At 43.5% G+C, this 14,199-nt stretch overlaps 1 protein-coding gene across 1 annotated transcript in view; it reads left to right on the plus strand.

The window, feature by feature from the left end:
* SLC7A14 (solute carrier family 7 member 14) overlaps positions 1–14,199 on the plus strand; it is a 105,537-nt gene that overhangs the window by 45,803 nt on the left and 45,535 nt on the right. The window contains exon 2 of the mRNA XM_074367911.1: positions 5,515–5,971. Coding sequence (XP_074224012.1) covers positions 5,668–5,971 — 304 coding nt within the window. The 5' untranslated portion in view covers positions 5,515–5,667. The remainder of the gene's footprint in view (positions 1–5,514; positions 5,972–14,199) is intronic.

Here is a 14,199-nt window from a genome sequence, read left to right on the forward strand (position 1 = left end):
ATCTAGAAGCTGTACCATGTGAGACACTGCTGATCACTGAAGAAACTGAAGATGTTTAGTCTGGGGAAGATAAGACTCCAAGAGATATGTTAGTTGCCTTCAAAACTTGAAAACTTTCCTGTAAACAGATTCGCTCTAATCTGTACAGCTACAGAGGGCAAAACTGGGGACAACAGGATACATTTACCAGGATGCACATCTCAATTCAATTTACTAGGATGTTCTGTTCAGACAGGGCAGGCCCTGGGATTCACATACATCTGAACTGCCTCTGGCCACCCCTTGTGAAATCCTAGTGACTGACAGGCAAGCACACCCATGGTCGGGGCACAAATATACAGCCATAATTTGCAAGCTTGGACAGAATAGAAGAGCTACAGAAGCCAGGATCTCAGCAGAGAATCTGTCATCAAAGACTCTGGCTGCATGAGCCAAGTGAGCCACAGGCATGAAGGTCAGAAGGAGGTTCCCTGGATTAACCAAGAGCCAGGAGCTCAGCCCAGAGGAGGAGGAGCAGCGAGTGCACGACCCAGGATACAGCAGTGGGGAGGGGCCTCAGAAGCCTCTTTCAGATCCTGAAGTCGCCAGGAGGGGCTCATCAAACCGGCACCTTTTACTCTAACTGTAACCTCCTTTTGCCTGGGACGCTGATTGGAAGAATTTTGTCACAATCCCAACCGTCCAACCACAGGAAGGTATGCTGCCACCAGCCAGTGTTCCCCGCTGCTCCAGATGTTCCAGCAAGGGCTGGGCCTCTGCTCGTGGAGAATGTCATGAAGGGATTTTTGTAATCCCTTAGTGTATTCGCAGAAGCAGGCAGGAATGGCTTCAGGCTGTTTATTGTTTGGTTAGCCTTCGTTTCCTTCCTCTCCTCACCTCCAAAGGCAGGCTCCAACCTAATTCGATAATGCCACCTAGCTGGTGAACTTCTAAGCCGTAATTATTTTCATCCTCACACAAACCTGCTTTTATCGTTATTATTCTTGGAGCCCGCTGAACGCTCAAGCACGCCAGCAAACACCGCAATGACTCCCGTCTCCCGGAGGCCCTGCAGCCTTCCTTAGTTATAGCTGAGAAGTATTTTGAGAAACTTGAATTAAAGTGCTAGAGAAAGCACAACACACATTTATTGCTCATCTTGGAAAGACAACAGCAATGAGCTTCCAAAACTCTCCTTGATTAACATAATCTGGGAGTAATGAATATGGATATTGTCAACAGTCACTTAGAAGCGTGTTTTCTTTTGTACATTTTGTTCTCTCCAGTAAATTTCCAACCGAGAAAGGAAATGCCCCAAGCCCCTGTTTGCATCAATAAAGCAAGCTACTCAGAGGAATTACATGGAGGGAATAGAGCCAGGAAAGAATTCTCACTGCCTTCAACCTTGGTTTTGGTTGATTCTCTGTTTTCACCACAATTTCTAATTATCTATCAAATAGAAGTCATCACCTCCTTAACCAACCTGATACTTTCCTCAGTGTCCTTGTGACAGTTTCTGATGAAAGGCTGATCAGGACAAATATCCCAAAGGGTGTCTCCAGAAAGCACAGCATCCACAGTTGCCACCCGCAGAAGACAGTGGCCAAAAGGCCCAGTCACCGCCCAGGAAGAGAAAACAGAAGTACCTGTCTAACGTGTGGCTCCACGTGGAAAATGGCAATGGATCAGTCAGGGTTCCCCAGAGAAAAAGAACCAACAAGATTTACAAAGATACATATGAGGAGATTTCTTATAGGAACTGGCTCACAGGTCATGGAAGCTGAGAAGTCCCACGATCAGCTGTCTGCCAGCTGGAGAACCAGGAAAGCTGGTGATGGAATTCGGGCTGAATCGGAAGGCCTGGGCATCGGGAGGGGCCGACGGGGTGAGTCCTGGTCTGAGTTCAAGAGCTCAAGAACCAGGAGCACCAGTGCCCAAGGAGAGGAGCAGATGGACGTCTCAGCTCCAGCGGAATCAGTGAGTTTGCTCTTCCTCTGCCTCTCTGTTCCATTCCAGTCTTCAGCGGATCCAGTGGTGCCCACCCACACTGACGAGGGATCCGCTCCACTCAGTCCACCAATTCAAAGGTAATCTCTTCCAGAGACACCCTCACAGACACACCCAGAAATCATGTTTTACCAGCCATCTGGGCATCCCTTAGCCCAGTCAGGTTGACACATAAAATTAACCATCACAGGCAGTATCTGCTTTTCCACACCAGCAATTATTCCCAGGGCAGTGGACCCCAGACCTGCCGTGCTAGAATCACCTGGGGAGCTGTAAGGAATCATGTATCTAAGCAGCACCTCAGACCAATTAAACTGGGATTTCTGGGGTTGGGGCCAGGCACCAGTGTTCCCGAAAGATCCCCAGGTAATTCCGCTGTGCAGCCAAGTTGGAGACACCGCTGCCTCACTCAGCAGCAGGCCCACACGTCACTCCCCTTTGTACATCAATCCTGGGGCTGCTTTATCACCCAGCATGATTCTTCAGTTAACAGCACAGCAGCTACAGTGCGCTTTTAAAAATGTAAATCATATTGTGACGCTCCCCCGAAAAAAAACCCTCCCATGGCTTCTCACAGCACTTAGAATCAACACTGTCGTCTTGGCTTGTGAGAGCCTCAGACGCACCTTCAGCAGGAGAGTAAGCACACGAGCTCGGCAAGTGGGGAAGTGGGGCCAAGCTCTGCCCTTGTGGGCTCTGTGACTTCCGAGGGGCTACCAGACCTCTCCCAGCCTCCTGTGCCTCGTCTGTAAGTGCAGATTGGTTATAAGGATTCAACTGGTTGACAAACTTAAAGCTCTAACATGGCACTCAAATCCTCCTCGTCACCCATCCCAGTCTCACTCAGTTCCCAGAGCAGGCACCCATCTCCCCTCTGGCCCAGCTCTGCAGGACACTCTCCCTTGACACGTGGCATGACTGGCTCCTTGCCACCACTCAGGAGCCAATGCCATGACCGCAGAGACCCTCTTGCCCCTTCCTCACCCTGTCTGGTTTCCTTCATAGCCTATATTCATGTACTAGGGCCATACTATACTTTGCTATAACAAAGCATTCTGTCTTAAATAGCAGAAACTTACTGTCTCACAGTTGGAGGCTGGAAGTCTGAGATCAAGGTGTTGGCAGGTTGTGCGGACAGCTCTGTCCCAGCGCTCTCTCCCAGCTTCTGCAGGTCTGCTGGCCACCCCTGGTGCTCCCTGGCTTTGAGATGCTTCACCCTGATCTCTGCCTTCATCTTCACGTCTCATTCTCCCTGTCCAATTTTCTCTTTTTATAAGGACACCCACCAGGCATATTGGATTAGGGCCCCATCCCACTCCAGCATGACTTCATGTTAACTAATTACATCCTCCATGACTCTATTTCCAAATAAGGTCACATTCTGAGGTAGGGAGGGTTAGGGCTTCAACATATAAGTTTGGAGGGGACACAACTGAACGTGTAACATATCCCTTATCCCTCTCTACAATGATCTGATTTTCTTTTTCTACCCCTGTGTCGAATTGTGTTGTCTCTCCTCACTGCATGTCATTGCTTATACTGTCTGATTTTTTTGCAATAGCCATGCTATGCTTTTGTAATAAGAAAAATAATAAAAAGCTTTTCAGGAAAAAACAAAAGCAAAGCTTCTCCCTTGCACTGTGATTTGGGAGTCCATCATCTCCTGTTCTGGACTGGAAGCTCCAAGACAGCGGGAACTACGTCTTTGCATCCCTGAGCCTAACACCATGCCTGTCACATAACAGATTCTCAGGATATGCTGGCTGAGTTGAAATTAAACAGATATATACCTTGATTTCCCCATAAGAGCTCCAGAGCTTGAGTGAAGCAACTGTTCTTGCAGCCTTCCTGGTATAGATGTGATACATCTTCTCACAAATCTGGAAATCTTAAAAAAAAAAAAAAAAAAAAAAGAATGCTGACACTCTAGGCTTTTGAATGACTCTGGCATATACCGTGGCATTATCCAACTGTACTGATATTTAAGATGTTGTCAAAAAATTAAAGCATGGTATGAAACAATGCTGTCAAATCTAGGAGGAAATTAAGCCAGTAGGTCCATCACTCAACCCCTGTGAACTAAACTGCCACATTTTACCTGATTCTTCTAATTAGGCCGTTTGCAAAGCCTTTAGATGCAGACAAGTGTTACATTAAGTGCTAAGTAGTATTTATTAATAATATTGGTAGATTACATTGGCTGGTACCTGTAAGTGTAAATGCCGTACGGTTATCAGCACAGAACTTGGAATCAATGTTCCAGTTGTCCTTCAAAAATTGTTTATAGAATTTTACAAAGAAAGAAACTTCATATAACCTTGGCGTTTTCTAACTTGACAAAACTTTAGAAATCATCTAATATAATAATTCTCAAGTCCATCAGACCTAACACCCTTTTTGTAATAAATGTTTTGTCACACCCCTCTTTAATATCCTAAAGCAAAATTCATGGGCAACCTACCTGTATATAACATATTTCAGTACGTAAACACTCAGAAAAGTACAAATGAAGTCAGAAGATGCTTGCACTGTATGACAAATCACTGTAAATGTGCCAGTTTCAAGTAGCAGGCTGTTACAGGGGAGCTGAAATCAGAGATGCAGCCCCAGCGGTTGCATGAGAGGGAGCTTTGGTTTCCTAAATTGGTGATGAACTCCTCTTAAGCTCCAAACTAAAGAATTTACAATCTTTCTTCAATTTATTCTATGATTGCCTTCCTAGAAAAGTTAAGGTGCTTGTATATTAAAACCATTCAAAATAATCCCATGTAGAACTGAGTTAGATTTTAAGTTCAGAACATCATAAGCAGAATTTTCATCTACAAGAATGTCTGGTGAGATATTTGAAAATAGTATGACCCCACCCCACACATTGAGCATCTCAGGGGCCCAACCACCAAATGCCACAAACACTCCCTCCACCCCAATCTTTCAAAAGAGCAAAAATTTCTCAAAACATTTTTCATTTCATTTGACAGCAAAGTTCTAAGACAATTTCATGGGGTGGCATTGCTCCTCTTGAGAGTCACAGATTTAATTTTACATCCTTATGTAAAAAATGAGAACTTGTGTCGCCAAAGAACATGCTCAAGAATCACAGACCAAGTCTTGGTGAAGTCAGGTAAGAAGCACCTAGACTTTGACAGAGAGCATTTTCCTCATGCCAGGCACTGTCTTAAGCTCTTTTTAAATATACACTAATTTAACCTTCACACGAACACAAGGCAGGAGGAGGCTTTATTATCCCCCTTACACAGTTGAAACTGAAGCAAAGAAACGTGCAGTAACTTACCCAAGGTCCCAAAGCTGCAGGTGGCAGAGCCCTGACTCAGACCACCCTCTTCAGAATGACTATACGACACAGTGCAAACTCTGGACTGTCATTTAGGACTGGAGGGGACACAAAGGGGTAAAAATGCAAGCCTCCCACATTATGAGTACACAGGACAGAGCTGCTCTACCAGGTCAGTATGCTGACATCCACCCAGGCCTCCAAATCACCTGGTCTCATCTTCCTCTTTCCTGCAGACATTCATGCCCAGGAGAAGACTACTTTCAGTTCCTCTGGACCTTTCCTAAAAGGGAGATCTCTGCTCACTAGATGAGTTCCAGAAGCATCCACTAAGGCTCCCATCGCCCTCTTCCATCAGTTGACCTTCACCACAACCCACATCGCTCAGGATGAGTGGCTTCCTCGCGTCGCTGGACCCCCGGAGAGTGCAGTGGGGGGCCGCCTGGTATGCCATGCACTCCAGGATCCTGCGCACCAAACCGGTGGAATCCATGCTGGAGGGGACTGGGGCCACCACAGCGCATGGCACCAAGCTAGCCCAGGTGCTCACCACCGTGGACCTCATCTCTCTTGGCGTTGGTAGCTGTGTGGGCACTGGGATGTACGTGGTGTCCGGCCTGGTGGCCAAGGAAATGGCAGGACCTGGCGTCATTGTGTCCTTCATCATCGCAGCCGTTGCGTCCATATTATCAGGTAAGGGTCTCGGTGCAGGGGAAGGCCTGTGGAAAGCGTGCTTGCCAGCCTGTTACTGTTCATCCCACTCTTCTAGAGTATTTAGTGGTGAGATGCATGAAGTGGCAGAGAAATGGTTATCATGCTCCCTTTTTGCCTTGACTCCAGGGAACTCAGTGCTAGGTTTTGGCTCAGTTGTAGTAGCTTCCTTTTTCTTTCGTTTTTTTGATCCAAATAATTATTCTGGTGCCTAGCCATGGTCCAACTTCTCATGCCCTGTCCTGTTCTAATGGCTCTGTTTTTATTCTAACTCTCCCTTTCATGGGAAGGTAGGTCAATCCCTTTGTAGATGGTGGATATAGCCAGGATATAAATAATATAGAATGGATAGGCATAGTCACAAAATGACAAGTCAGTAAATCTGATATGATTGGGATTTGATGAGCCTCAAACTGGCATTGTGATCTCCAAGCAGGAGGAAACAAAGCTAGGAAACATAAAGCCATTGTGAGAATCACAAAGCACCATCTGCCAGAAGCACTTCGACAGAATGATATTCTGCAGAGGTAGCTCAGCTAGTGCCTTCTCTCTCCTTGAGAAAGAATCATAAACTCAGGGTTTTTGTTGTTGTTTTTTTTTTTAATGAGGGACCGGGACTTGCATGTTGATAGTTTCTGAAACAGCTCTCCTATTTCCTTTTCCTTCTCTTCTCTTGAGCTGCGATCCATAGTATCTTCCCAGAATACCAGGGATGGGTCAATGGATGACTTGAAAAAGAAAGAAATGGAAAACTTCCTGCTTTTTGATGGTTATATTGCAAAAGCATGAGGCTTTGCTGAGTTTTGGGTGGCAGATCACATGGGTCAATTCATGTACTGGCAGTGAATGTCGTGGCCTCTTCAAATGTGTCTAGGAATGCTAATTTACATCAGGAGTTCTGTGTACTAATGCGTATCATCCCAAGAAAAGTTCTGCATTATATTGTACATTCAGACTAAATAGTCTTCATCCATGTGGGATACACAAACCAGGGTCATGTAACCAGAAAGTGCATGGTTTATATTTGACATTCTTCTAATTTGATGAGGACGGTATTTTCAGACTGATTTTATTTATCTCCTGTCATGGCTCATATCCTTGTTAGTTTTACCATCATCTTTTCCTGAATTCATTCTCTAATATGCATGAATATCCTAATAATTGAGGTTCCTGCAGAACAGAGGATTTTTTTTCCTTATAGATGAAAATAAGTTATTCACATTAATAAATTCTGTGGATGCTTGAAATTCTATTAGCCTGATTGCAATCATTTTCAAACTTATTTGGCAAAGAAATTATTTGGGTGAAGTTGCCAGATTCTTATTCACCAGAAATTTATAAATCTAAAGATGTTAGCATACAGAACAAAATACCAATGTTAGGAGAAAAGGCAGGCATATAACCATGGGTCCTACAGAGGATAAGGGCAGATGGCTAGGAGTCCTGTCCAGTCAATGCAGACTGCACAGTCTCCTCTATGCCCCATCCTATTACGATCCAGTCCCCCAGACCACGATGCCCCACCGGTGAATCTCGCACATCTTATCTTTCATTGCGCTACATTACGTTTAGAAACCAGAAAAAGGCCCAGTCACATTCTGGGAGCCTGACTCCTGACACTGTGCTCGTGGGCGCTATAAACCTAGACTGGGGCTGTGGTGGGAGTATTTACTCCACAGAAATTGGCAAGTGCTACAAGTCAGAGTTTGTTTGTTGTTTGTTTTCAGAGGGTGAGTGGTTAAACATTTACCAGCACACCACTGACCTAGCTCCACCCACAGCCCTGATACTGCCCAGTATTTGGTGCCTTCACTACTGCACAGAAACCAAAAGAAAACCCTGCTTTTCCCTCAGTTAGGGACACCCCTCTCTGCAGATGGCCTCATCCATAACACTTCCCTATGCTTTGTAACTGGCTCATCTCCCAGCTGAGGCTGGCCAGAATCCTCCTAGAGCCCCGAGCCAGGCTCGGGACCAAAATAACTGTACCAAAGTCAGCAGCATTTTTAGATCAGGTTTCTTCAGCCAGGCTCCTCACTCTATGATCTTTGTCACTAACCCAAGGAAAGTCCCCCTCCAATGTCTTCTTTCTACCCCACACCATCATCTCTGTATCACCTCTCCTTGACCTAACTTCCCACTGCTTCTCTGTATCACAATAATCAAGGCTCCCTTTATCCTCAGACTTTTTAATACATGGTCCTTTCCTCTTTCTGGCTCAACCCTGAGAACGCTGTAGCCTGGAAATGAAAATACGAAGAACATGAAATAGAAGGATAGAAATGAAGACAAAGAATAGGGTTTTTGAAGTTAAGATTTCAGCAGTGATCAGTAACAGTAAGTTCAGGCTTGGAACCTGGCTCAGCCACTGACCAGCTGTGAGGCCCTGAGCAAGTTGTATAACTTCTCTGAGCCTCAGTTTCTCCACCTTGAAAACGGTGACAATAATACCTACTTCATAGAGCTGTTGTAAAGACTAACTGAGACGTCTGTAAAATGCCTGTACAACACCTGGCACGAAGCACCTAATAAGTGGTTATTATTATTTTGTGCCAAGTCTTGTATTAGGAGCTTGACTAATAATCACATTTAAAACTCATAATATCTCTTCAAGGTAGGTTTTATTACCTCCAGTTTTACATATGAGGAAACTGAAGTTTAAATAACAGAACCTAGATTCAAATTTTTTATGCCAGCAATATCTTCCAACCCTGACTACGAATTTAAATAACTTGGAGAACTTGTTTCTGAATAATGGATTGGGGGGAGGGGCTCAGCTTTATTGAGTTGCAATTACATACAGTAAAACTGACCCTTTTAAATAGACAATTCTATGAGTTTTGACCAATACATACAGTTGTGTAACCTCTACCATAATCAAAATACGGAAGAGCCTTTCACCCCCAAATAATTCGTTTATGTTATCTCTTTGTGATTTTCCCCTCCTGCCACCGCCAACCCCTGGCAACCACTGATCTGTTTTCTGTCTCTATACTTTGCCTTTTCCATAACATCATATAAATGGAACCATTCAGTATGAAACCTTTTGAGTTTCGTTTCTTTCACTTAGTATGATACATGTAAGATTCATTCATGTTGTGTGTATCAACGAGTCATGACATTTTATTTCTGAGTAGGATCCCATTGTATGGCTATTCCACAGTTTGTTTATTCATTTACTAATTGAATAACAACTGGGTTGTTTTCAGTCTGGGGCCATTACGAATAAAACCATTATAAATATTTGTGTACAGGTTTTTGTGTGAACACAAGTTGTCGTTTCTCTTGTGTAAATACCTAGGAGTGGAATTGCTGGTTGTGTGGTAAGTGTATGTTTAACTTTATAATAAACTGCCAAACTTTTTTGGCTATATTATTTTTCTCTCTTACCAGCTACATGTGAGAGTTCCAGTTGTTCTGTTCCTTGCCAGCACTGAGAATTGTCAGGTGTTTTTTGTGGTCTGTCGTGTTTGTTTGTCATTTTAAAAGGTGTGTAGTGATATGTCAATGTGGTTTTAATTTGCATTTACCTAATTACTAACATTTTGAACATTTTTTATATCTTTATTTGCCATGACTATATATTCTCTGGTGAAGTGTTTGTTCAGATCTTTCGCCCGTTATTTAATTGGGTTCTTCATTTCCTTAACTTTGAAGAGTTCTTTATATATTTTAGATACAAGTCCTTTATTAGGTGTATGTTTTTGCAATCATTTTCTCTCAGTTTGTGACACATTTTAAAACTTTATTTTAATTTCTGTTTATTTTTTTAAATGCTCAGGCTTCACTCCCAGAGATTCTAATTCAACTGGACTAGGGTAGAACCGAGGGATTGGTATTTTTTTAAGTTTCCCAGGGAATTCTGACATGAGGCCAAGGTTAAGAATTACTCTATTATAGGAAACAGGACCTACCTCTGCTATACCCATGAACTACAAAAAGAGGAAACATATGTGAAGATGGAGACTATTTGGCCAGCAGATGATAAGGATTTTTTAAATTTTTCAAATTTTCGTCCTAGTGTCATCATCCCCGACACCAGGCAAACCCGCTTATAACATGAAACAAATCTGACTAAGAGAGAGAGCATCTTTCTCTACAATTTGACAAGTAACTTCCCAGGCTCCTCCTACCATTCCTGCCCCAGCACCATTACTGCCCACAGCCCTATCACAGGTGGAGGGAAACTTATCAGAGGAAGCAGCTTGTGCTGTAGCCTTTACCCTTCGTCTAAATGGTCTTATCTACTCTTCAATAGCTCAGCAGCCCACAACCAGACCCTATGCCCATGCCAAACCTTAAAAACCCTTTTGTATATATCAGATTGTATAAACCAGATAGGGGAAATCATTTTTCTTCCTTCCACCTACAGCTCTGTTGAGAGATGAGGGATGGAGGCAGGATGGTTTACAGAGGTTTTCTAGTTCAGCTGGCTTGGGATGAAACACAAAGGAAAGCTTCTGTGCCAGGGAAATCTGGCCACTTAAAGCAACCTGCCCCAAGAGATTCCTATGAACATGAGTGGGGAAATAGTTTATTTCTAGTTCTTTTAATAGTAATAAAATTGAACCTCAAACAGAGTATAGGTCTGAATGACTCCTAAGCTCGTGCAGTTTCTACAATATCCCTTCTAACCCATGTCTCAGTTGGTTTTGGTAAGGATTAAATGGCACTATGCATGCACAGCATCAATCCCCTGTCTGGTGCACAATACCAATGATCGTTACCATCTGCTCATAAGAAATACTAGCAAAAATCTAATAAGATATGGTTCAGGAAAGCTGTATTGAGTATCCACCACATGCCAGTCCTGGGGCAGCACCAAAAATAAATAAGAAGTTGTCTCTACCCTAAAGGACCCATCATTTATTGGAGATGAACACTAAACCAGATGAGTAATTACAGCAATAACAGTAATAATAATAATAATAATAATAATAATAATAATAATAATAATAATAATAATAGTAGCAGCAGCTCCCATTTATTGAGCACTTACTGTGTACCAAAAGAGTTCTAAGTGCTTTACACATTATCTTACTCAGTCTTCACAACAACCTTATGTGGTAAGTGGCGTTATTATCCTCATATTACAGATGAGAAAAAGGAGGCTTCTGAAAAGTTTGGTAATTTGCTGAAGGCTCTTGCTTAAGAGGTGCCAGAACAAGGAAGAGAGTGAAAGCAGTCTCACCCAGAGCCCACTGCTTACTCACTTTGCTTTCCTGCTCCAGTATTAGCAGGTTAGGATTAGGTTCAATTGATACAGCAGAAAGCTAAAAATGAGAAGTCATTTCACTTCTTTCTTGTATAAAAAGAAGCCTAGAGGGAGGTGCTACTGTGGCTCTGCAGTCACAGGCACTCAGGCCCCTTGATCCTTCTGCTCTACCATCCGATACTTGGCTTCCATCTTCAAGGTGACTTCAAGAGCCACAACGGCTACTGAAGCTCCAGTCAATCTGTCTAAGTTCCAGAAGGAGGAAGGAGAGAAGGAAGTTGAGGCAGGTCATCTCCCACATTTCTGTCCCTTTTTAAAGAAGCTTCCTCAGAAGTCATTTCCTATGACTTCCACTACATTGCCGAAGACCTGCACACTCACACAGCAAGTGAGACGGAGAAATGTCGTCTTCTGACTGCGTATACTGCCAACCCAAGTATCACAGGGGTTCTGTCAGTGGGAAAGAAAAGGAAAACTGGCTGTCACGGCCACATCTATAATGGATGCATAGCCCCTAAGCCCTCCAGTTTGCTGAGGTCAAGTTGTTTCAAAACATATAAGTAAAACTGGTTCTGATTCCCAGTAATGTACAGCTGGAAAATCTAGAGTCTCCCTCAATAAACCTAGGGAGTCACGAGCTTGCCTTCCTCCTGCTTCATCCAACTCTGCGTCTCTGCTTTCGTGGAGTCTCTGTCTCCACTCTCCACTTCATTTTACTTCTGCCTTTTTTATTTATCACATCATCCAACTGGGTGGCAATCCCTTCTCTCCCCCAAGTACCAGCAAGGTAAGGTCATACGTGCAGAGGATTTTATGGAAAGTTTGGGCCAGAGATGGGAGATATAACACAGTCCATCCCAGCAGACAGCAAGCTTACAACTGAGTATAGGATACTCCAATTCCCCTGTCTTTAGAAAATGCCCACCAACCCTCTCTTCCCCTTGGCTCCATCCTCCAGCCCCACTGATGGGCAGCCTTTCTCCTTCAAACTCACCTTCTACTCTTTGGCCTGCTCTCTGTCAAGTCCTAAAACCCTTGTCCAAATATCCAGAGCAGTCTACGTATCTATCTCCCACCAAGTTTATCCTGGCCATTCTCAAACACTATCATCCTCTAACCAAAATGCTCCACCAAGATAGTTTATTTAAATAGAGTGAGTTCTAGAGGAGGGATTTGGGGGCCAAGGCAGGAAAGTTAGCTATCATTCTGTGGTCATTGAGAAGTTCAGTGGCACAACTAGATCTGTATTTCAGTAACGCAGTGGGGAGAGAATAGAGGCGGAGAAACGGGCTATGTGCCTACTGTACAGGACAGGCAAGAGACGATGAAGCCCTAGGTCCTGACAGTGGTTGTTGACAGGAAGCTTACGATGGAGAGGATCTGGGCATGGCTGGATGAGGGAGGGTGAGGGAGAAGGATAAATGCTCTTTCTAGCTGAGAAAGGACACATAACGTATGAGAATGTTTTTGAGATAATGCCATTAGAATAATGGATTACAATACCATCCTGGTGACAAAAAGTGACAGGAGAAACAGAAAACTCTAGTAAAGAGGATCCTTACAGAACACCACGAGGGACAGTAAACTAATCTTTTTGTGTAGAATGCTGCATACAATGCTTTCATGTAGCACCTCCTTTCCATCCTCACCAACACAGTGGAGCAGCGAGGGGGAGTTTAGTTCTGCCCTCAGATGAGGAGCCAGGGGTTCAGAGGTTAAAAGAACTCCCTGAGAGGCAGGCAGATATTTAGTGCAGAGCCAGAACTCAAATCTAAGAGTGCAGGACTCCGAAACTCACGGTCCTCTACTTCAGCAAGCTGCCGCTGAGATCTTTGAATCCAATCTCTCCCATTAGATGTGGATTAGTAAATTGCAACGGATGAGAGGGTCTAAAAAGCAATAAAGAACCATCACACCGAGTAGTATTTTTCTTGGCACTCCTAGTTTATGGCTTAGCACTAGGATTGATAATTTATATTTCCTGCCATCCTCATTTGCTCTTTTCCATCTTCTGTTTTTTTAAATGACTTATACTTGATTTACAGTGTTGTGTTAGTTTCGGATGTACAGCATAGTGACTCAGTTATACATATATGTATATTCTTTTTCATTATAGGTTATTATAAGATATTGAATATAGTTCCCGTGCTACACAATAGGACCTTATTGTTTATCTATTTTACATATAATAGTTTGTATCTGCTAATCCCAAACTCCCGATTTATTCCTCCTCCCTTTTCCCCTTTGGTAACCATAAGTTTGTTTTCTATGTCTGTGAGTCTCTTCCTGTTTTGTAAATAAGTTCATTTGTATCATTTTTTTAGATTCCACATATAAGTGATATCAGATGCTATTTGTCTTTCTCTGTCTGACTTACTTCACTTAGTATGATCATCTCTACTGCTCTTTAGCATCTTCTAACCCGTCACGAGGTGAGCCCTGGTGACGGACTCCCTGGGGAGTTGGTGAGGGAAGCAGAGCTGGTGGAGCAGATGCCTTTCCCACAGATGAGGCTCCCAACCTCCTCCCTGGGCTTGTCTGCAGACCTTCAAAAAGCTTAAGCAGTCTCCCCATTCCAGTGTTCATCTCAGGATGGGTTTTCATGACTAAAGATCACTAAAGATTTAGGGACAATTTAGACAGTCTGGTGAGTTTCCTTGTTTTATTTTTCAGAACAAACCATTTTCCCCTCCTCAAACTGAAGCCAGACTTGACAGGTGCCCACCAGGAGGGCTGGTCCTTTTGTGACCTATTTTCAGTGATCTAAGATCACTCATTCATTCCACAAACCTGCATTTACTTGTTCCCCTAAACATATATGAGAACTGCTTTTAACCATACTGGGGGGGGAGGGGAGAGGCAGAAACTTGGAGAGGGTGCAGAGGAAACACAAAGATGAACAAATGTAGGGCAGTCTTCAAGCCTCTGGAAGCCTAGCTCTCCAGAACACTGTCTAAATACACAGCTATAGAGTGAAATCTTAATAATGATAGTA

The sequence above is a fragment of the Camelus bactrianus genome, chromosome 1 (assembly GCF_048773025.1).
Source record: "Camelus bactrianus isolate YW-2024 breed Bactrian camel chromosome 1, ASM4877302v1, whole genome shotgun sequence".
In the NCBI taxonomy this organism is placed as follows: domain Eukaryota; kingdom Metazoa; phylum Chordata; class Mammalia; order Artiodactyla; family Camelidae; genus Camelus; species Camelus bactrianus.